This window comes from Bos javanicus, chromosome 16 (genome assembly GCF_032452875.1).
Source record: "Bos javanicus breed banteng chromosome 16, ARS-OSU_banteng_1.0, whole genome shotgun sequence".
Taxonomy (NCBI): domain Eukaryota; kingdom Metazoa; phylum Chordata; class Mammalia; order Artiodactyla; family Bovidae; genus Bos; species Bos javanicus.
Window position 1 is genome coordinate 67,766,594 of NC_083883.1, and position 24,905 is coordinate 67,791,498.

The 24,905-nt window shown below is 37.2% G+C and overlaps 1 protein-coding gene across 3 annotated transcripts in view; it reads left to right on the top strand.

The window, feature by feature from the left end:
* The window catches only part of HMCN1 (hemicentin 1), a 539,309-nt gene that overhangs the window by 335,766 nt on the left and 178,638 nt on the right, over window positions 1-24,905 (top strand). For all 3 annotated transcript variants that reach the window (XM_061383493.1, XM_061383492.1, XM_061383494.1), the window contains exons 37-42: window positions 8,518-8,619; window positions 11,237-11,413; window positions 11,945-12,096; window positions 13,212-13,335; window positions 17,651-17,826; window positions 20,308-20,404. In XM_061383493.1, coding sequence (XP_061239477.1) covers window positions 8,518-8,619; window positions 11,237-11,413; window positions 11,945-12,096; window positions 13,212-13,335; window positions 17,651-17,826; window positions 20,308-20,404 — 828 coding nt within the window. The remainder of the gene's footprint in view (window positions 1-8,517; window positions 8,620-11,236; window positions 11,414-11,944; window positions 12,097-13,211; window positions 13,336-17,650; window positions 17,827-20,307; window positions 20,405-24,905) is intronic.

A 24,905-nucleotide genomic window follows, 5' to 3' on the forward strand; every position in this document is an offset into this window, starting at 1 on the left:
TCTGTCTGGTTCTGTTATCATGTTACACTGACCTCTTCGAATGATTGAAGAAGTGTTTCACTCATTGTCTGCTTTATTTTGAAAGAGTTTGTGAAGGACTCAGTTTAATTCTAAAATGTTTGGCAGAATTCACTATTAAAGCCATTCTCCAGTTTTGTGAGTATGTATGTGAAGGACTTTTTTTTAATGATTATTAATGCAATTTGTTTTTATGTGTCTATTCAGATTTTCAGTTTCTTTTTGAGTTTGTGTTAGTAGTTTGTATCTTTCTAAGAAATTATCTATTACATCTAGGTTATAACCTAGTTGTTGGCACAAAACTGTTTATAATATTACTGTATAATTGTAATTCTGTAAGGTTGGTAGCAATGATCCTTGTTTCTTTCCTGATCGAAGTAGTTTGGTCTCCTCTCTTTTGTTTTGTCTTGGTCAGTTGGGCTAAAATTTTGTCCCTTTTATCGATCTTTCAAAAAACCAGATTTTAGTTTCATTGATTTTCTCTTTCTTTCTATTGTCTATTTTTTCTCTGTTCTTTATTATTCCCTTTATTTTGCCCGCTTTGGGTTTAGTTTACTTTTATTTATTATTCTGGTTTCTTTAGGTGGAATGTTAGGTTACTGATTTGAGTTTTTAATATAGTTGTTTACAGCTATGAATTTCACTCTCTGTTGCTTTATGTGCATCCTGTAAGTTTTCATGTGTTGTATTTTTATTTTATCTCAGGGTATTATGTAATATCTTATATGATTTCTTCTTGGAGAAACATGTTATTTAGGAGTGCGTTATTTCATTTCTACATATTTGTGAATTTCCCAACTCTTCTCTTACGATTGATCCATAATTTCATTCTGTTGTGGTTTAAAAACACACTTTGTATGATTTAATCCTTCTAAATGTCTGGAGACTTCTCTTATAGCCTAACATATGGTTTATTCTTAAAAATATTCCATGTGCACTTGAGAAGGATGTTGATTTTGCTATTCTTGTGTGGACTATTCTGTGTATATCTCTTGATTTATAGTGTTGTTCAGTTTTGTCTAATTGTTATATCTGTTCTTGAAAGTGGATGTCTCCGACTATTCTTGTTGAATTGTCTTTCTTCCTTAGATTCTGCAAAATTTTTGTTCCGTGTATCTAGAGACTCTATTGTCTTGTGAATGTGTATATTAGTTACTCAGTTGTTTCTGACTCCTTGCGACCCCATGGACTGTAGCCCACCAGGCTCCTCTGCCCATGATATTCTCCAGGCAATAACACTGGAGTGGGTGGCCATTCATTCCCTTCTCCAGGGGATCTTCCCGACCCAGGGATTGAACCCTGGTCTCCTGCACTGCAGGTAGATTCTTTTCCTGGAAAATTCCATGGACAGAGGAGCCTGGCAGGCTACAGTCCATGGGGTCGCAGAGAGTCAGGCATGGCTGAGTGCCTAACACTTTCACTTATGGGCTTCCCTGGGGGCCCAAATGGTAAAAAATCGTCCTGTTCTGCAGGAGACCTGGGTTCAATCCATGCGTCAGGAAGATCCTCTAGAGAAGGAATGGCTACCCACTCCAGTATTCTTTCTCTGAGAATTCTAAGGATAAAGGAACCTGGTGGGCTACACTTCATGGGATTGCCATGAGTCAGATACCACTGAGTAACTGTTTTGTGAATATGTGATTATAATTGTCATGTATTTTGGATAAATTGATATTTTGTGTCATTTAAAAATATCTTACTTGGTTGCTACTAATAGTTTTTCTTTCAAAATCTGGTTGTTTTTTTTTTATACTGGTATAGCCTCTCCATTTTTATTTGTTTACTGCTTTCATGATATCTTTTCCATCCTTTTACTTTCAACCTATTTGTGTCTTTGAATCCAAAGTGGATCACTTGTAGACAACATATAGTTAGGTCATGTTTTTATTTTTCTTTTGCTTTTTAAATCCATTCTGCTGGTCTCTTCTGCCTTTTGCATAGGGTATTTATACGTTTGCATTTAATATAATTACTGAGATGCTAGGATTTATGTCTATTTATATGTATGTTTGTATGTGTTGTTTTTTTGTTCTTCCATTACTGCCTTTTTGTGTTAAATAGATATTTTCTTGTGTACCATTTTATCTTATTCCTTCTTTTTCCATATTTTTGAGTTTTAGTGGTTGCCCTAAGGATTACAATTAGCATCTTAATTAATAATGTTAATAATTTGGATTAATACTAATTTAGTTTTAGTATTATAAAGACTTTGCTCCTATATAGATCCCTCCCCTTTCCCCTCCTTTGTGCTATTATAGTCATACAAATTACATCTTTATTCATCATGTGCCTATCAATGTATATTTATAAGCATTGATTTATGTTATTGTCTTTTAAATCAGGAAGGAGAAAACAGTGTTATCTGCAAAATATACAGTTTTACTGTCTTTACTATTAGTTACCTCTACCAGTCCTCTTTACTTCTTTATATGTATTAAAGTCACTCTTTTTATGCAGCCTGAAGGACTTCCTTTAGTATTTTTAAAAAATTTAATGTTATCAATCAGTGGACATTAAAATAGGGAGATTATTATGAATTATCTAGATGGACCCAGACATGTCATGAAAAGTAGAAAATTAAGGCAGAATTCAGAATGATGAGATGTGAGGTCTTATGACCTTCCCTATTACTAGCTTTGTAGATGGAGGAAGGTGTCCACAACTCAAGGAATATATGTCCTCTCTAAAAGTTGGAAAGAAAGTGAAGTCACTCAGTCGTGTCCAACTGTTTGCAACCCCATGGACTGTAGCCCGCCAGGCTCCTCTGTCCATGGGATTCTCCAGGCAAGAATACTGGAGTGGGTTGCCATTTCCTTCTCCAGGGGATCTTCCCAAACCAGGGATCGAACCCGGGTCCCCCGCATTGCAGGCAGATGCTTTATCCTCTGAATAGGAAAGAAAACAGGTTTTCCTTTGAACCCAGCAGAAAGGAAATGAGTCCTTCTGCAACTTTGATTTTAACCCAGTGAAGCCATGTTGATTTCTGACCCACAAAACTGTGAAATAATACACTTGTGCTGTTTAAACTACCAGGTTTGAAATAATTTGTTATGGAAGGGAAAGGAAACTAATACGGTAACTTTCCTGGACAATCTCTGTGAAGTCTGTTGTGGTAGACTTTAAAATGCCTCTGGGAAAGGGACTGATTTCACTGAGCAAATTTTGGGTCTGGATAGTTAAAGACAAGTCCTAGGAGTGGAAATTTCCAGAGAAAGGCCAGACAGGTCAAATAGTGAGTCTTCTAGGAATGGGGCTTTTAGGTAGCTCTGATCCCCTCCAATATTTACTGTGCTTTTTTTCACTGTGGCTGCAGAGCTATTTGTTTTCAAGATTACTGCTGAGGTAAGGAAAGAGTGATGGGAAGAGAGTCAGATAAAATGTTGTAAAACTCACTCTTCTTAATTAGATTTAGCTCTTTTTCTTGAATAAACACTTCTTGAATTATTGTAAGCATTTGGTTAATTCCCCGAGTTTTAAGAAAGTTTGTTTTGATAATTTTCCAATGTTCTTTTTTTTTTTTTTTTTATGGTGGAGTGGATTTTGCAAGTTCTTATTCTACCATTCTTGCTGACATCTAATCTTTTCTCTTTAAGTTCTCTAGTGGAATGAAAAATAGCCAATCTGCTTCATGGCTGTTATATTTCTTATTCCCACCATATTGTTTTATTGCAGCAGTTACATAGCCTGTCAAAGCCATCAATGATCACTTCAGTCCAGCAGGCTTCAAGTTAATATTTAAATAACTGTTTTGGAGCAATGTGCCATGGGCTAATTATTTTTCCTTTCCAGTTGTAAAAGTCAGATAGTCGTATTTAAAGGTCTTTTTTTTTTTTTTTTGCTTAAATGCCATAAGTCAGAATTCAGCAGAAAACAGAAACAGTCTAAGCATTTCAAACAGGAAGATTTAATACATTGATTCAGATCAGATCAGTCACTCAGTCGTGTCCGACTCTTTGCAACCCCATGAATCGCAGCACGCCAGGCCTCCCTGTCCATCACCAACTCCCAGAGTTCACTCAGACTCACGTCCATTGAGTCAGTGATGCCATCCAGCCATCTCATCCTCTGTTGTCCCCTTCTCCTCCTGCCCCCAATCCTTCCCAGTATCAGAGTCTTTTCCAATGAGTCAACTCTTCGCATGAGGTGGCCAAAGGACTGGAGTTTCAGCCTTAGCATCATTCCTTCCAAAGAAATCCCAGGGCTGATCTTCAGAATGGACTGGTTGGATCTCCTTGCAGTCCAAGGGACTCCCAAGAGTCTTCTCCAACACCACAGTTCAAAAGCATCAATTCTTCGGCGCTCAGCCTTCTTCACAGTCCAACTCTCACATCCATACATGACCACAGGAAAAACCATAGCCTTGACTAGATGAACCTTTGTTGGCAAAGTAATGTCTCTGCTTTTGAATATGCTATCTAGGTTGGTCACAACTTTCCTTCCAAGGAGTAAGTGCCTTTTAATTTCATGGCTGCAGTCACCATCTGTAGTGATTTTGGAGCCCAGAAAAATAAAGTCTGGCACTGTTTCGACTGTTTCCCCATCTATTTCCCATGAAGTGATGGGACCGGATGCCATGATCTTCATTTTCTGAATGTTGAGCTTTAAGCCAACTTTTTCACTCTCCTCTTTCACTTTCATCAAGAGGCTTTTTAGTTCCTCTTCACTTTCTGCCATAAGGGTGGTGTCATCTGCATATCTGAGGTTATTGATATTTCTGCGGGCAATCTTGATTCCAGCTTGTGCTTCTTCCAGCCCAGCGTTTCTCATGATGTACTCTGCATATAAGTTAAATAAACAGGATGACAATATACAGCCTTGAAGAACTCCTTTTCCTATTGGGAACCAGTCTGTTGTTCCATGTCCAGTTCTAACTGTTACTTCCTGACCTGCATACAAATTTCTCAAGAGGCAGATCAGGTGGTCTGGTATTCCCACCTCTTTCAGAATTTTCCACAGTTTATTGTGATCCACACAGTCAAAGGCTTTGGCATAGTCAATAAAGCAGAAGTAGATGTGTTTCTGGAACTCTCTTGCTTTTTCCATGATCCAGTGGATGTTGGCAATTTGATCTCTGGTTCCTCTGCCTTTTCTAAAACCAGCTTGAACATCAGGAAGTTCACGGTTCACATATTGCTGAAGCCTGGCTTGGAGAATTTTGAGCATTACTTTACTAGCGTGTGAGATGAGTGCAAATGAACTACAGGTTTGAGTGACCTCTAAACTTTGTCTTCAGGAACAACTTCCAAAAAAATAGAAATCTGATCTATAAGGTCATCTATTTTTGAGGACAGGGTTTATTTTAAACTTGTCAGAAACCACCTTTGAATTATATTGTTTGTTATTCCTTTTGCTTGCTTGCTTGTTTGCTTTGGTATAGTCTTCTATTATTTCTTTATTCCTGATTTCTTTGGGTTTATTTTATTGGTCTTTTTCTAGAATCTGAGTTGAATGCTTAGAACATTTATTTTTAGCATTTCTTAGTTTTTAATATATTAATTAGTACTTTAAGATTGCCTTTGGGTAATGTACTGCTTATTGATGGCCCACAGATTTTAGTTTTAATCAGTCTCATTCTAATTAATTTTTTCTGCCTGTATACATTTGTCTTGATTTCCTCTTTAATAAGGTTTTTCCCCATGTAGGGAACTTTGTATTTTACTACTGAGTTCTGTGATTTTCTTATTATGATTTTTTAAATTGTGGTATAAATACATTATTGAGATTTTTTGTGACCTAATATATAATCTGTTTTGAAAATATTCTGTTGCCACTTGAAAATAATATGTATTCTTTGTTAACAATAAATACACAAATAACATGTGTGTGTATAAACATATGTCAGTTCAGTTCATTCGCTCAGTCGTGTCCGACTCTTTGCGACCGCATGAACCGCAGCATGCCAGGCCTCCCTGTCCATCACCAACTCCTGGAGTCCACCCAAACCTATGTCCACTGAGTTGGTGATGCCATCCAACCATCTCATCCTCTGCCGTCTCCTTCTCCTCCTGCCCTCAATCTTTCCCAGCATCAGGGTCTTTTCCAGTGAGTCAGCTCTTCACATCAGGTGGCCAAAGTACTGGAGTTTCAGCTTCAACATCAGTCCTTCCAACGAACACCCAGGACTGATCTCCTTTAGGATGGACTGGTTGGATCTCCTTGCAGTCCAAGGGACTCTCAAGAGTCTTCTCCAACACCACAGTTCAAAAGCATCAATTCTTCGGCACTCAGCTTTCTTTATAGTCCAACTCATCCATACATGACCACAGGAAAAACCATAGCCTTGACTAGACGGACCTTTGTTGGCAAAGTAATGTCTCTGCTTTTGAATATGCTATCTAGGTTGGTCATAACTTTCCTTCCAAGGAGTAAGTGTCTTTTAATTTCATGGCTGCAATCACCATCTGCAGTGATTTTGGAGCCCAGAAAAATAAAGTCAGACACTGTTTACTGTTTCCTCATCTATTTGCCATAAAGTGATGGGACCAGATGCTATGATGTTAGTTTTCTGAATGTTGAGCTTTAAACATATATATGTTTGGGTAATTTTCGCTTTCAAATTCTCTAGAACTTTATTTTTGTTTCACTATGTAGTTAATTTCTAAGAAATACTGAAATATACTACTTTTAGATTTTTCAAATTTTCTCTCCTTTTTTGTTTACAATTTTGCTTGTTTATACAATGCATAAAGCATTATCATTATAGTGGATTCTTTCTGAATTGCAACAGTTCAGTCAGTAGAAAGCATTATTTTTGCCTTGTATACCAGTTTGTCAGAAATTGATATCTCCTTTATTTTTCTTGTATATCTATGTCTGGCTCTTTACTGTCAACATTTTTACACTTGTTTTGCTTGTGCTTTTTAATTAAAAAAAAAACTGATAACCTTCAGATAGTCTTAACTGTTTCTGTATTGACCAAGAAAATTAACTCATTCACACTTATGCTCTTGATTTACATATTTGATTTTATTTCTACCATCTTATTTAGTTCTAATCATTTTTCTTATTCCCTTGCCTCCTTTCCCCTTTCTGTTTTTGCTAGGTTAATGGATCAATTATTTAATTGGATATGGGGTGGAGGTGAGGGCCTCTGGTACATTGGATAAGTTAAATTTATCAAATCTTTAAAATGTTTTTTATATAAACCCCAAAGTTAACATGTACATAGCATCTTTTCCAAATAAGAGAAAACCTCTGGTTTACTTGCAATTTGGTTTTTCCTCACATCCCTCCTGCATTCTTTAAGATAGGAGATGTAGGGCTTTGCTATTCCAAGCTGTCTTTACTTTTACACTATGCCTCTTAAACGTTTTGAATTCCTACTTTATATATACATGGTTTAGTCACTAAGTCATGTCCAACTCTTGCGACCCCATGGACTGTAGCCTGCCAGGTTCCTCTGTCCATGGAATTTCTCAGGCAAGAATACTGAAGTAGGTTGCCATTTCTTCAGGGGATCATCCCAACCCAGGGATCGAACTGATGTCTCTTGCTTTGCAGATGGTCTCCTGCATTGCAGGCGGATTTTTTTACCTCTGAGCCACCAGGGATGCCCAACATTAAAACTAAAGCAGCATTATCTGTGATTATTTAAAGTTGAAAATGTAGTTTTCTGTTTTATTTTACTAACAGTTGTAACTTTTCTATCAAAAAAGACTCTAATAAACAAATAAAAATGATTCTAATTTCTCTGAAATGATTTAAGATAGTACTGTTCTAAGGTAAAGTCAGGTTTCCCTGGTGGCTCAGATGGTAAAGAATCTGCCTGCAACACGCGAGACTTGGGTTCGATCCCTGAGTTGGGAAGATCCCCTGGAGAAGGGCATGGCAACCCACTCCAGTATTCTTTCCTGGATCATCCCCTTGGACCAAGGAGCCTGATGGGGTACAGTCCATGGGGTTGCAAACAGTTGGACATGACTGAGTGACTAAGCACAGGGTACAGTCAGATATTTTGAGAAATACTGATGTTCTTCACTGAAAGAGTTCAAATACATTAAGATTACTTCTTGGTAAAGGCAGTTCATCATCAGACTAATCAGATTAATTGAAATTAAAAATACTCCCTTAACATTCTTTTACTACTCTGCTAATGTATGTATCCAAGGCTTTTCCATTATGGGCACAGATTAATAGATGATCCAGAAAACCTTTTAAGATCTTTTACATCCTGTTCTCACTACTGCTTAATAGTATCCCTCTGCCCATGGGGATTCTCCAGGCAAGAATACTGGCGTGGGTTGCCATGCCCTCCTCTAGGGGATCTTCCCAACCCAGGGATTGAACCCAGGTCTCTGGCTTGCAGGCAGATTCTTTACCATCTGAGCCACCAGGGAAGCCACACTTAATAGTGTACCTTAGTTTTATTCCAAATATATCATTGTATATAACTGAAAGATAGAAAGGAAAAAAGAAAGAAATGACAAGTCCCAGTGAGGAAACCATTTCAGTTTAATACCCTATTTCTGTGTGCTAGTTACCTCTTCGGGCTTCTTGCAGAGCCACCCAGCCTGGACGATGCAGGGAAGATGCTGAATGAGACCGTGGTGGTGAACAGCCCCGTGCAGCTGGAGTGTAAGGCAGCTGGAACTCCCTCGCCTGGTCTGTTTGTTTTCAGACTCTGTAACTTACCAACGTTTTAACATTTCTGTGAATTGCTAAATCTGTTTATGAGGATACTATAGTAATTGCTAATGAAGAAAATATTATAGAATACATTTCAAATGTAAAACACTGATTAGGATATCATTTGGTGGATGATATTTTTGAATTTTCATTGCTTTTAGCTCCATGAAATAATTTACCTATTTAAATAATGGACATGTGAATAATTGCCTTACTGTCCTTACTGTGGCCACAAAACCCACAAAGTCATTGTATATACATTTATGCTGAAAATATACTTTTAATCTAGTCTAAGTTGATTATGAATCATTCATTTGATGAGACTGTTATTGTATTGATTCTCATCATTGGTAAGTTATTCATATGAATCGATAATAATATAAAATTTTTGAGGCTAATAGTGTGTTTGATTTTGATTAGAAGTCTAAACAAAATTTTTGTAGATGAGAGGCATATATTCTACATGAGAAGAAATAGAATTGATTGAAAGTTTGCTCTCAAACAAATATTGATACATTAGAGAAAATGTAAAGAGTATACTACCCAAAGCAATTTATAGATTCAACGCAATCCCTATCAAGCTACCAACAGTATTCTTCACAGAGCTAGAACAAATAATTTCACAATTTGTATGGAAATACAAAACACCTCGAATAGCCAAAGTGATCTTGAGAAAGAAGAATGGAACTGGAGGAATCAACCTACCTGACTTCAGGCTCTACTACAAAGCCACAGTTATCAAGACAGTACGGTACTGGCACAAAGACAGAAATATTGATCAATGGAATAAAATAGAAAGCCCAGAGATAAATCCACGCACATATGGACACCTTATCTTTGACAAAGGAGGCAAGAATATACAATGGATTAAAGACAATCTCTTTAACAAGTGGTGCTGGGAAATCTGGTCAACCACTTGTAAAAGAATGAAACTAGACCACTTTCTAACACCATACACAAAAATAAACTCAAAATGGATTAAAGATCTAAACGTAAGACCAGAAACTATAAAACTCCTAGAGGAGAACATAGGCAAAACACTCTCTGACATACATCACAGCAGGATCCTCTATGACCCACCTCACAGAATATTGAAAATAAAAGCAAAAATAAACAAATGGGACCTAATTAACCTTAAAAGCTTCTGCACATCAAAGGAAACTATTAGCAAGGTGAAAAGACAGCCTTCAGAATGGGAGAAAATAATAGCAAATGAAGCAACCGACAAACAACTAATCTCAAAAATATACAAGCAACTCCTACAGCTCAACTCCAAAAAAATAAACGACCCAATCAAAAAATGGGCCAAAGAACTAAAGAGACATTTCTCCAAAGAAGACATACAGTTGGCTAACAAACACATGAAAAGATGCTCAACATCACTCATTATCAGAGAAATGCAAATCAAAACCACTATGAGGTACCATTTCACACCAGTCAGAATGGCTGCGATCCAAAAGTCTACAAATAATAAATGCTGGAGAGGGTGTGGAGAAAAGGGAACCCTCTTACACTGTTGGTGGGAATGCAAACTAGTACAGCCACTACGGAGAACAGTGTGGAGATTCCTTAAAAAACTGGAAATAGAACTGCGTTATGATCCAGCAATCCCACTGCTGGGCATACACACTGAGGAAACCAGAAGGGAAAGAGACACGTGTACCCCAATGTTCATCGCAGCACTGTTTATAATAGCCAGGACATGGAAGCAACCTAGATATCCATCATCAGATGAATGGATAAGAAAGCCATGGTACATATACACAATGGAGTATTACTCAGCCATTAAAAAGAATACATTTGAATCAGTTCTAATGAGGTGTTCTAATGAGTGCAATGTCAGAACCAGAATATGGACATTGATGCAGTCAGGATACATGATATTTCCATCCCCATAAGGAGTCATCACTTTACCTTTTATAACCAAAGCCACATTCCTTCCACCCCCATTCCCTCTAACCCTTGGCAACCAGTAATCTGTTCTTCATTTCTATAATTTTTTTCATTTCAAGGATATTAGAGACATGAACTCACATAGCATAAAATCTTTGGGGATTAAAAAAAACAGCATATGGACATCTAGGTTGCTTCCATGTCCTGGCTATTATGTATGAAACGAGTCTCCAGTCCAGGTTCGATGCACGATACTGGATGCTTGGGGCTAGTGCACTGGGACGACCCAGAGGGATGGTATGGGGAGGGAGAAGGGAGGAGGGTTTAGGATGGGGAACACATGTATACCTGTGGCGGATTCATTTTGATATTTGGCAAAACTAATACAATTATGTAAAGTTTAAAAATAAAATAAAAAAAAAAAGAATATCATTTTTACAAATTCACTTCAAGGCACTTATATTGGCCTGACTGTTCATATTTTTCTAATGTTTACCTCCTTCCTCCTAAAAATCAACCTTAAATATTTAAACATTAAACTAGAGTGATAAGCGTAAGAATAAAGCAGTTGTTACTATTGTAGTTAACCTCTAATTCAGTGTGTATTTTGAGTTTTTTAATTTATTTTTTATTGAAGGATAATTTTTTTAAAGAAACATTTAAATAGATGGGCTTCTCTTCTCTTCTCTTCTCCTTGCAGCTATTACATGGTACAAAGATAATCGTCCACTGTCAGATTCCAGTAGTGTGACTTTCTTGAACAGAGGACAGATCATCAATATTGAAAGTGCCCAGATCACAGATGCTGGCATATATAAATGTGTGGCCATCAACTCAGCTGGAGCAACCGAGCTGTTTTACAGTCTGCAGGTCCATGGTTAGTGCCACTACTTGATTGATCCAGGGTAAAGCAGCATTCAAAACGGTCAAGTGCATCTAGAAAATTCTGGTGTTGATATTTAACAGAGTGTGTTATCGTCATCTTTATTTAAGGATGCAGTGTTCTAAAACTGATAAGTGTTTACATTTTTGATTCCTATTAAATGCTCTGTTTTCACATGCTATTGGACTTGTTTGCTTTAGATGAATTGTTCAGAATAGTCATCAACTGTCTTATCAGCTAATGACAGTAGCCCTGTTTGTCAATATTGTCTATCAGAATCATAGGTTCAGGAAATGTTTTCAAGTTGTTTTCTCTAATAGTGCTTTTAAGAGGAATTCGTAGTTAATGTACTAGCGTGGATACAGTGGAGGGAAACACGCGTACACACACAAACCTGGAAGGCAAGAAATAAGAAATATAAAACATATTACTGTGGACAGAACACATAGTTGTTATTATTCTGAGATGAAATATTCTGCGATGTTAGCATGCCCTACTTCTGTTTACTTTTTTGTTCCTTTCCAGTGCCCCCATCAATTTTTGGCAGCAATAACATGGTGGCAGTGGTGGTTAATAACCTGGTGAGGTTAGAGTGTGAAGCCAGAGGTATCCCAGCCCCAAGTCTGACCTGGCTGAAAGATGGGAGCCCCGTCACGAGTTTCGTTAATGGGATACAGGTACTCCATGTCATTTCTTAAGGCAGATCTACCATCTCACTATCAGTCCGCGAAGTCTAAACAAATAAAAGGGACTTGCAGAGCAAGGATTCACAAATGTTATCCAAAAATGTACATATATACATCTATGAATATGGACACACAACTGGGATTTCTAGACAGTTCATTAAAAGCTCAGTATGTCTAAGAGTTCCCTTGTCTCATATATAATTTTGTATTTTGACTATTGTTTTAGGTACATCTGCTTCCCTATTCCCACTGTCTGGTATCACCATAAGAGATACTCTACACAAAGAAATGTTTATCAATGACAGAAGCAGGAATTTCCTGGTAGAAGTTATATTTAAATTTCTGAAAATAATAATGAATCAGAGAACCATCTAGAGTGTAGTCACTTCTACTAAAACATCATATCAAGACAAATGGAAAAAGACAACATTATGAGATATGAAATTTGAGTCTGAGAACAAAATTTAAGTACTTTGCACTGACTCAAAATTTGCGATACAAAAAGATATATATCCCATTTAAAGTGTACTTTAATCTTGTTTTGCCTTGAAGAAGGCATAGTTATTCCACCGTTCTGTTTCTTGAGCTTTTCTTGAAAATCCTTTGCTTGCAGAATTTGGAATCATAGACTATCCAGAGTCAGTGTCAGTATTTTTGAGATACAGCTATGTCAATGGAATAAAAGGGCTATGAGTGTGACTAATTAATTTGATTGATATTACAGTGTTAATTTTAACTTCTTAATTGTTCTCCCAAGGAAAAATTAGGAGGAGGATTGACTCCTCTTATTCCCACTTCTTATCTTTCTCCCCTGGTGGCTTTCTCTCTTTCTGTAGTAAGCATAGATAAAGTTGAATCTTCACTTGACCCTGTATGTGGGGGGTTGTTTTCAGTGATTATTGCCAGCTTTGGTTCTATTCTCTGTCTTCCTCCATGGAGAAAATGAGGAGATTGAATGATGCTTGCCCTCTTTAAAATATCCAGGTAGAAATCCTTCTAGAGGCAAATGTTCGATTGATTAAACTCAGAAAATAATTTAAAAAGTATGTTTACGCCTCCCCTTCTCAGGAGCCACGTTGGTTATTTAGTGGTCTGTTCTCTGATAGGTTCTGTCTGGGGGCCGCATCCTAGCATTGACCAGCGCACAGATCAGTGATACCGGGAGATACACCTGCGTGGCAGTAAATGCTGCCGGGGAGAAACAAAGGGACATTGACCTCAGAGTATATGGTGAGACATTTTAATAATTCTTTCTGCTCTGAAATAACTGTGTTTAAGTCCTGAGATCTTTGACACAGTTGAGAGTTTTTGACAATGGAGAGCTATGAACAATGGAAATGAAGTTATAAGATTAACAGAATCAGTTTCACCCTTTCTGCCTCATATTTGACTTTGACTGATTTTCCCTTTTTGAACTTCTGAGAATGAAAATGCATACAAAGATATGATCTTCTCACTAAAGCAAGCTCCTCTCCAAGTAGCTCTCTTGATCAATTCTATTTGAAGCCTAGATTTTCTTACCTTTTGATTATATGTACAATCAGCATATTTTATAGTTAATACTGTGTCTATGAATTAAAGGATTATTTGGGAAGCAAAAGTTGAATATAAATTAGGCAAAATTCAAGTCTTTTTCCTACCTGTGATGCAGCTGTAATATACAAAAGGAAAGGTCTGATTCCATCACACCAAGAAGCCCCCAAGATGAAATTGTGGTCTCATTGGCCTCCATTCATAGGTTACACTTGTCATTTCACATTTTCGTATACCTTTGCATTTAGGACTTTTTCAGGTTGTTTTTTTCTTTTTAGTGTCTCATTTGCATTACATTTTTGCTTCCTGGAATAATGGATTTGTTTCTTCTGTGGCCCTCAAAGAGTATCTGTTTAATGCAGGCCTTTTCTTCTAGGTCCTACTTCAGTTCCAAAGAATTCACTCCTTTTAAAATATATATTTAAAAATGTATTATTTTTTTAACCTCCAGGCCATGTGAATTGATGTGCCTTTTTGAATTTGCCAAAAACAGTCATCACAAATATCTTTGACTTTGACTTAATAAGTCTTAATTTTTTAATTAAAAGGCCCCTCGTGACAACATAGATACCATACATATCTAATTAAGCTAAAAAACCCCAGTTGGCCTCAGTAAATCACCCATAACTTGTATGCATCCCCCACTTTTGTTGCTTCTGCAGTTGACATGTGTGGGTATTCAGCCTCCAGGTTTGTTGGTGCTCTGTGTCTGAGATAACAGAGATTCCAAAATGCCCAATCTCAAGAAATCTAACTCCTTCCCTTAATGGGTCACGTTTATCCTTTATGAAGAATTGGAATGTTTCCAGTCTACACTGTTTTTAGAGGATGATTCATCAGTTTAAGTTTGTAACACAATAGCTCCTTCAGTCATGAGCAAGCCTAGCCCAGGATTGCCGTTGGTATTCACTAGGTTTTAGTCAACACTGAAAATCTGGCCTTGGCTTTTTCCAATTCAGCATTGATTCATGTCAAAAGTGGATCTGAGAGGTGATAGAGAGTTGATGTTTTCCAGGAGTTATGAAGATGTGCATGACTATTCTTTAAGATTTTGTTAAGATACTCTCATATAAGTCTTTTAGTCCAAAAACCAGACTCTTCCCTCTGTAGTAAAAGTCAAGAGGCTAGCTAACATGTACATGTGTTTGAAAATGTGTGTGTTTAGTAGCTTGCTATGCTTATATATTTCATGTTAAAGAAGTGCCAAATTAAACAATTTTAATTTGAAATTAGCCTCCAATCTATCCTCTACTATTTATATTATGCCCCTGCACGATATTCCTAAGTTTGTGGTATTAACCTTGGTGATCTTGGGTTGGTTTGTTGCTCATGGCCAAAGATAAGTTCAGATTCACATTATAGAGTATAGGGGTGTAAAAGGAGCACATACTGGATAAAATAGCTATCCCTACAGTTACAAGAATAGTTCATTTAACTGTTTCTCCTTGGTATAAATTTGGAGGCTGCTTTACTGTGTTCTGAAGTGCTGAAACAAGACAATTGAGTTTTTAAATGATTTGGATTCCTGCAGTACCTTTTCTTTAAACTGAAGCTCAGAGAGCTTTCTTAGCACTCACACATTCCCCAGCATCTCCACAAGCATAACCCCATGGCAGTTCTGACTTGATAACTTATGTGTCACAGGCATAATGCATGGGATGAGAAACAGGCCCAATATGCCCTTCCTAAGCCACATGACTGCAAAGCAGAATAGGGATATCATCTAAGAAACCCAGGAATCTAAAGGGTGGAAGCTTTTTCTCTTCCCAGACTAAACAAGAAGTTGGAAATGAAAGACAGGGCAGAAAAAAATAGATGGGCTTTAGTAATATATATCCTCAACTATAATTAGATTTGCTTTAATTTATCTTAAGAAACAAATACTCTTTTGTTTTTAGATTTTTCCTCTCAATGTTAAAAATTTGTTTTCCTTTGGAGCTTGACTCACTCACTTAGCTGTAAGAAAAGTAATTAAAGGAAAACTATTTGGAAATTAGCATTCTGCTCTCTTGAATTATTTCCGACATTTCTGTCTACAAGCAGTCCTAAAGAATCCATGCTCTTTTATAAAGTCTACAAGTAATCTAAGGTAAACATGTTTCACATAGTCAGGAGGCTTCTCTTGTGGCTGAGCTGGTAAACAATCCACCTGCAATGCTGGAGACCTGGGTTCAATCCCTGGGTTGGGAAGGTCCCCTGGAGAAGGCAAAGGCTACCCGCTACAGTATTCTGGCCTAGAGAATTCCATGGACTGTATGGACTCCAGTATCCTGGCCTGGAGAATGGCATGGGCTTGCAAAGAGTCAGACACGACTGAGCAACTTTCACTCACATAGTCATGGTACCTTTTTATCCAGAGACCAGACTTTTCCTGAAGTTATTTCCAAGCTATGAAATATGCTGTTCTATTTAGGACTCTTTATGCAAAGCCTGGTGAGGATATATTTTTTTTCATAATAGAAGATGGCACTCATGCTCATTTTGCTGAGATTATAGAAGTTTTCATCTCAGACTAGTTGCATATCTTTTTCTGTTGTCTCACATGTGAAAAATAATCCCACTCTTTTCTGTCACCATAGATAAATTTAAGCTGATGGAGAGCCAGTATCTGTATGTGCTATTAAATTTAGCAGAATGGACATCACAGATCTCTGCCCAAATGCTCCACTGGTCTGTTCCAACCATTGTGCGTGAAATTTCTTTTGTCAGCATCAATTCCTTTGGGTTTAGCACAAGTCCTGCATCCAGAAATGGCATAAGAAAGTACCCTCTAGTTTGTGTGCTTTTTCCTGTGTAGCAGAGAAATCTCCTGGTTACAGAAAAACTTGTTACTAGCTAAAATCCACAGAAAAAACGTTACTAGCTAAAGCCCATTGTCATTTTGCCACACGCAGCCGTGTCGAGTCAGAAGCAATGGCTAACGGGCTGTTAAAATGTTCTTTACCACAAGCACCTCATTCCTCCCAATGCATTTGGAAAAATCCTTTAGGATTCATTTCAGCGAAACTTTGCCTTTCTTGTAAAAACAATAACAAAAAACTACAAATATGGTATGTTTTTTACAATCCTAAATAGTTATAGAATTCAGTGAGAAATGGCCGGGGAAATTCCCCTTTGTGCTTTTTTGGAGTCGCCCTTTAATAACAGACCTGATTTCAGTATTAGTTCATGTTTTTGAATTATTATAAATACAGGCCTGAAAAAAGCCTTGAGAGCTTATGAAGCCCACCCTCTCATTCTTGGCAAGGCTGTACCTAGACCATCTAAGACAAATGATTGTTTACTCTACTTTTTAATATACCCAAGGGAAGGCGATTCCTTAAACTCCTCCAAGAACATATTTCAGCATCTGACAAGCCTTATAGCCAGGGAATTCTCATTTTAATCTCATTAAAATTTCAACTCATTTCTTCTTTCTATGTAGCTGTGTGTTGTGCAGCTGGTCACTGATTTAGTTATCCCACATGGTCTGTATTCCATAGAATCATGTTATTTCACATAAGGTCTTATCTGTCACCCATCTTATATTTTGCACGCTGAGAGGTGGACAGGATGATCCCTTTCAACTCGATTTTTATTTTGCCTCTATGTGTATGAAATTTATTTTATTTTGCAACAAAATATATAAATAAGCATCAAAAATATATTTGCTTTTAATTCATTGTTATTTCCAAAATATTTCATGAGTGATTTAATACTTTAAAAATCTTAAGGGGTGACTTCGAGTTCAAGAAGTTTCTTAAATGGGCACTTTGTGAGAACTTCCAGTTCTAAAACTTTTTTGCACGAAAAGTTAGTGAAAAACTATTTTTGTTCCACAGGAACACATTAATCAGTGATTTATGAACACTTGATTCTGAACCAAGTGATGCAAAGAGGGTATGCTAGAATTACTGTGATCCTACATCTTAAAAGGACTAATAAAGTTATTCAGTATATGTCCTGATGATTAATAAAGATAAGCAGTGTGCTGGCCTCTTTTATCCTGAGGGAAAACCCATCTTTCACTTAGTTGCACCAAATATTATGGGAGAAGAACAGAACGTCTCTGTCCTCATTAGCCAAGCTGTGGAGTTACTATGTCAAAGTGATGCTATTCCCCCACCGACTCTGACCTGGTTAAAAGATGGCCACCCCTTGCTGAAGAAACCAGGTCTCAGTGTTACTGAAAATGGGAGTGTGCTAAAGGTAAGGCTACAGATTCATTTACTTCTTCTTATTTCTAAGATCATCACTTTAGTATTATCCCTGTCAAAATAGTACACTATTAAACTTTACAAGTATCCTACTAAATTTATCCTCTAAAATTCTAGGAACTCTTTTGAGGTTTGTGATATTTTTTCTAATTTATGCCTAGTAAGATTTCAATATTTAAATATCAATTGTATTTGAAGGCAGAAGCCATTCAAAAAATGCTTCTAGCCAAATATGATAGAAACATTCTAAGGAGTGCATCATTTCGGTCATCCAACCAATCAGCGAATCCCCATTCTAGGTGCTCTGCACAGGGATGCAATGAAGAATGACACATTTATGCAAAATTTTCCAATTCTATATAAATATATTCTATATACATACATATAAAATTATTTCCAATTTTATATAATATATGAAAATCTAGCAGCTTAATTGAAAAATGCAGCTAAGTGCTATAAGGCTCTAAGTTACTTACCCAGTGGATGATACAGACAGTACATTTGGGAAAGATAGCGAAAAGTAAGGTTATGGTTGCCTAGAATAGGCTTGGATGGCTATTTGGCTTTCTGTGGGTAGATGGGACAGAAGACCTGATTATGAAGAGCAAGTAAACTCATGATACTGAAACAATGTAACAAACTGAATTTTGGAAAGAATGTTGACAAGGCTGATTTGAGTGAAATAAGAACTAACATGGAAAGTCAGCCTAAGGAATTAGGATTCAGGAAGCTAACAGGCCACTGGAATGTTTATAAAATCTTCATAATAACCCTATGTAGAATTGAGAGAGTGGCTAAGTAATCTGCCCACAGTTACTAAGTGGCAGAAATGGGATTTGGATATAGAAGTATAACTTCAGAATCCATGCTGCTAACCACTACGCCACATGGCTTTTTGGTAAAAGAAAGTTATCACTGTCAAACAAAGAATCTTGAGAAGTGAATGAAAATTGTGGCATGAAGGGAAGCTAAGAAACTTCCACAAGTAGAAGTATAAGAGAGAGTGGGAGGGAGCGTGAATGTGTGTATCAGAGGCAAGAGAATGGAGTCTTTCAAAATTACAGTCCTGAAATGATGGAGCTGGTAAGGCTGGAAAGGTCAGAGTCACTGATGGAGGAAGTAAGGTAAGTCAGTTGAGTTACAGAGGCAAAATAAAGGCAAAAAGTGCTGCCCTTTCTCAGAAGTAGAGTTCTAGAAAGCAGCTAGAATTCCCAAACCTCAGCACTGACTGAATGATAGAGGGAAATGAGTGTATTAACATAAGTCCCAGCACTGCTCAGGGAGAGCTGTGCTTGAGTAGAACTGTCTTAGCAATTTCAGTGACTGGAGGAGTTCGTTTCTTCAGAGCACAGATCCCAGTGGAGTTGGGAAGCCAGGAGAGAGGGAATGAAGAAATCCTGGGATTCACTGAATCTCCACCTCCAAGTCCATCCAGGCACCCTGGAATGATTGGGTCCAGAGGAAGGGATGTAGGGAGAAGACTTCTTGGAAGTGAGAACTAGTGAAGACTAAATACTTTCAGTGATAACTGCAACTCCAATGATTCACCCTCTTTTGAATATTCTAGCAATTGATTTCAAAGTTAGCTGTCAATTACATATTATTTGTTATACCTCTTATAGTATCTTATATTATTATTTACACCTTGTTTATCATTAAACTCTTTTTTATATTCACATGCTTTATATTATCAGCTGGATTGCAGACTCAAGGCAGAAACCATATTTTACACTGTATTTCTTAGTGTAGTACTTCTATCTACTGTAGCATCTGTAGGTACTTCTATCTGTAGTGCCTAGTACAAGATTCTAAATAACTGCTGAAAGGTCTATGAATAAATGATGGATCAGTATTCATGTATGTTGCAGATAAATATATGGAAAATACTTACTGATATTCAATTATCTACCAAGCACCAAACTGGGTACTAAGAGATTAAGACTAATTGAGTATATTGGTTGACTTGAAGGAGCTTTTAAACATGATATAGAAGAAAGCAATAAACTAAGAGTAAGGGTATTATTTTACTGAAGAGTGTTCTGGACATAAAAAAAATAGTATATTTAAAGCCATAAATAACTCATTCAAAGGTTAATTGTGGGGGTTTGCTATTTTATCTTAATCATATTTAAAAGACCTTTCTAGACCTTCAACCACTAAAGTTAACGAGATTAAAACAAGGTATGACGTAAGTGATAATTGTTGAATCTTGGTAAGTATTGAATGTGGGTAATGGGCATATAGCCATCAATTTTATTGGGTTGGCCAAAAAGTTCATTTGAGTTTTTCATAACATCTTAAGTAAAAAATAGACCAAACTGTTTGGCTAACCCAGTACTATCTTCTCAACTTTTTATATGTTTGAAAACTTTCAGAACAAATGAAAAGTCAGAGATCACAAGCAACATTAATATAAAACCCCAATTCATTACAAAATATAAACTGTGGTTTCAAAGCATGATTTTGTTTTTAGATTGAAGATGCTCAGGTTCAAGATAGTGGTCGCTACACTTGTGAAGCCACAAATGTTGCAGGAAAAACTGAGAAGAACTATAATGTCAACATTTGGGGTAAGTGAGATCAGCCCTTAAATGATTCAGCTGTGGTTTGACCTATCATTGTATTAAACCGTTCTTAAACTGACAACCACATAAATAAGACATAGATGATATTAATTAATATGTTTAAATGATGCTGAGCTGTCCTGAATATCAGCTTATATACTTAATTCAAGGGCAACTAAATAGATTTCCTGAACCTAAATATATAGATCACTGTAACTTTGATCTCTCCTGACTGATTAACATACCCTCCGGCTTCTAGAGCCAGGATTTGCTAATGATTGAGCATTCTTCATGAGCAGAGAGCCTGTTGGTTAATTGAAAATGTCAGAAGGTCAAATTATGTATGTGAATTTAGTGTGTGAGAAAGACAAAGAGCAGGTGCAGTTGGGGTGGGAGATGAGGTTACTCTGCTGACGAATGTGAAATGCTATGCTCACTTGAAGTTTTAATAAGTTACTAAGATAATTTGTTAGTTACTAAGATAGTTTTTAGGAATAATTGCAACTTTTATGTTAGCTGTGGTTGTCTGCCAGTTGTTAAAAAGTGTTCCTGTTTCCCAATTAATCAACTTTTAAGTACTTGTTTACATTCATTTATAACATATTAACCACTATTAATTTGGATTATATTTGTTTAAATATTTTAATTATTGAGGTAATGACATGAAATATAACTTTGATTATAAAAGTTAATTAAAAACCACAGATTAAAATAAAAATAAGTAGAGGAAGTAATCTGATTCCAATGGAGAACAACTATTGTTTAAAAGTATGCATTTACTTAGAGAATAGCTTGTTAATTATAAATCGTTATTATCATTTTAAAAATCTTGAAAATTATGAGAAGTGTTATCATTTATCCTATAAAGGAATTCATTTACTTAAAATTTATTATGTACTTAAGTTATATTTATTATATATTAGTTACATATTGGGCTTCCCAGGTAGCTCAGTTGTAAATAAACCGCCTGCCAAACAGGAGATGCGGGATCAATCCCAGTATCAGGAAGATCCTCTGGAGGGGAAATGGCAACCCACTCCGGTATTCTTGACTGGGAAATTCCATGGACAGAGGAGCCTGGTGGACTATAATCCATGGGGTTGCAAAAGAGTCGAACACAACTTAGTGACTAAACAACAAGTTACATATTATTAACTTCTCTTCCTACTTCCTTCCATCCTTTTTCTCCCTCTATGTTTCCTTTACTTCCCTTCTCTTATTTCTCTCAAGTGGGAAAAATATTCATACACTTCCCAACATGGACAAGAGACTGCTAAGTGTTATCAAGTAAAGGTTGAAAAAAGAAGTGAAAAAGAAAAATTCGGAGTGATGATCAACTAGAAAGTGAGGTGAAGAATTCACTTTTTAAAAATTGTACAACAAAATATAATTTTAGTTATTTATATTTTTAAAGTTTACTTTATTGAAATACAGTTGATTTATCAGTCAGTTTAGTTCAGTCACTCAGTTGTGTCTGACTCTTGGCGACCCCATGGACTGCAGCACACCAGGCCTCCTTGTCCATCACCAACCCCTGGAGTTTACTCAAGCTCACGTCCATTTAGTCGGTGCTGCCATCCAATCATCTCATCCTCTGTCGTCCCCTTCTCCCCCTGCCTTCAATCTTTCCCAGCATCAGGTTCTTTTCCAATGAGTCACTTCTTTGCATCAGGTGGCCAAAGTATTGGAGCTTCAGCTTCAGTCCTTCCCATGAATAGTCAGGACTGATTTCTTTTAGGATAGACTGGTTGGATCTCCTTTCAGTCCAAGGGGCTCTCAAGAGTCTTCTCCAACGCCACAGTTCAAAAGCATCAATTCTTCAGCGCTCAGCTTTCTTTATGGTCCAATTCTCACGTCCATACCTGACTACTGGAAAAACCGTAGATTTGACTAGATGGACCTTTGTCAGCAAAGTAGCATCTCTGCTTTTTAATATGCTGTCTAGGTTGGTCATAGCTTTTCTTCCAAGGAGCAAGCATCTTTTAATTTCATGGCTGATTGCTTAGAGAGAGTAAAAAGAATATGTATAGAAGAGTACTGTGTAGAATGACTCTCACATACCATGTAAGAAGGGAGACAGAAAAAGAAATCCCAGATGGGAAACTGAGTTGGAACATTTGTCAAAGAGGTAGGAATAAAAGTGGGTAAAACTTCTATTGTGGAAACTCAGGACAGTGGTGTTCCCAGAAGAAGAATGCAGACAGGAAATAGGTTGGACATATATATACGAGTGGGTGAATGAATGCATAATGGCACACACTGCAGAGAAGTCAAATGAGACATAAACTACAAAGTGTACTTAACAGATGAGTAGACCTGTGCCTCTTAAAGAGGAAAGCAGTAGATATAAGAATGAATGATAAGGGAAATTTGAGACTTTAAGACTGGATTCACTCAAAAATTACTTATGGTGTGACTCTATGTTCTGGGCACTATGCCACGTGTAAGCATAGATAGGTTCATAAGAAAGACAACGACACTGGTCACACAGAACTTAGAGTCTGCTGGTGTAGAAATACCTTTCAAAAGATAGTTAAAATTGTTTCCTAAGAGTTATCACAGGAGATTTTGTGGGAAGACATAGCAGGGGGCTGGTGATACCTAACTGAGGTTTTAAGGATGAGTAGGTGTCAGCTCTCTGAAGATGGAAGCATAAAGACCTGGAGAACATTATCTGTATTCAATGAACAAAACAGCATTCACTATGGAGCCTAGTGTGGCTCAGAGGAGAATACGAAGATATAATGTTAGGTAGGAAAGATTAAAAAGGGCATATAGAAGAGGACCTCTAAAATCAATTTTAAAAGTATGGATTTGATTCTAAAGGTGATACAACACCACTAATGGGATTCAAAGGAGGACTGGGGCATTCAGATTTGTATTTTAGGAAGAAAGCCAGTAAACTAGTTTTTTAGTATTAAATTATTTAAGTTTTTAAGAAATTGAATTAATAGGATTGGTTGATTACATTGAGAGGTATGGAAACAGGAAAGGGTAAAAGATGGATGTTGGTTTGGGCTGATCAGCTGGGCTGTGTGGACAGCAACGTCCTCCCCTTGGAGGAGGTTCAGTTTAGGACAAGTTGAGTTTGAGAATCCCTCTAAGGCACCCACATTGAGATATTAAGTAGACAGATATAAAGATGGTCAGCATCATTAATTATTAGACAAAAGCAGATTAAAACTACAATGAGATATCACCTCACACCAGTCAGAAAATCTACAAATAATAAATGCTGGAGAGGGTGTGGGGAAAAGGCAGCCCTCCTACACTGTTGATGGGAATGTAAACTGGTGCGGCCACTATGGAAAACAGTATATGGAAGTTCCTTAAAAAACTAAAAATAGAGCTACCATCTGAACCAGCAATCCTGCACCTGGGCATATAACTTGAGAAAAATGTGGTTCGAAAGGATACATGCACACCAGTGTTCATAGCAGCAGTATTTACAATAGCCAAGACATAGAAGCAACTTAAATGTCCATTGACAGATGAATGCATAAAGAAGAAGTGGGACGTGTATACAATGGAATGTTGCTCAGCCATAAAAAGAATGAAATAATCCATGAAGCAACGTGGACGGACCTAGTGAACTCACTTACAAAACAGAAACAGACTTAGAGAACGGATTTATGGTTACCAGGGGGGAGGGTGCGGGGGAAGGGGTAGATTCAGAGTTTGGGATTGACATGTACACACTGCTATATTTAAAATAGGACAAATTTAGAAAACTCAGTAGTGGCCACAGGACTGGAAAGGGTCAGTTTTCATTCCAATCCCAAAGAAAGACAATGCCAAAGAATGCTCAAACTACCGCACAATTGCACTCATCTCACACGCTGGTAAAGTAATGTTTAAAATTCTCCAAGCCAGGCTTCAGCAATATGTGAACCATGAACTTCCAGATGTTCAAGCTTGTTTTAGAAAAGGCAGAGGAACCAGAGATCAAATTGCCAACATCCACTGGATCATGGAAAAAGCAAGAGAGTTCCAGAAACACATCTACTTCTGCTTTATTGACTATGCCAAAGCCTTTGACTGTGTGGATCACAATAAACTGTGGAAAATTCTGAAAGAGATGGGAATACCAGACCACCTGATCTGCCTCTTGAGAAACCTGTATGCAGGTCAGGAAGCAACAGTTAGAACCAGACATGAAACAACAGACTGGTTCCCAATAGGAAAAGGAGTACGTCAAGGCTGTATATTGTCACCCTGCTTATTTAACTTATATGCAGAGTACATCATGAGACACATTGGGCTGGAAGAAGCACAAGCTGGAATCAAGATTGCCGGGAGAAATATCAATAACCTCAGATATGCAGATGACACCACCCTTTTGGCAGAAAGAGAAGAACTAAAGAGCCTCTTGATGAAAGTGAAAGAGAAGAGTGAAAAAGTTGGCTTAAAGCTCAACATTCAGAAAACAAAGATCATGGCATCTGGTCCCATCACTTCATGTCAAATAGATGGGGAAACAGTGGAAACAATGGCTGACTTTATTTTT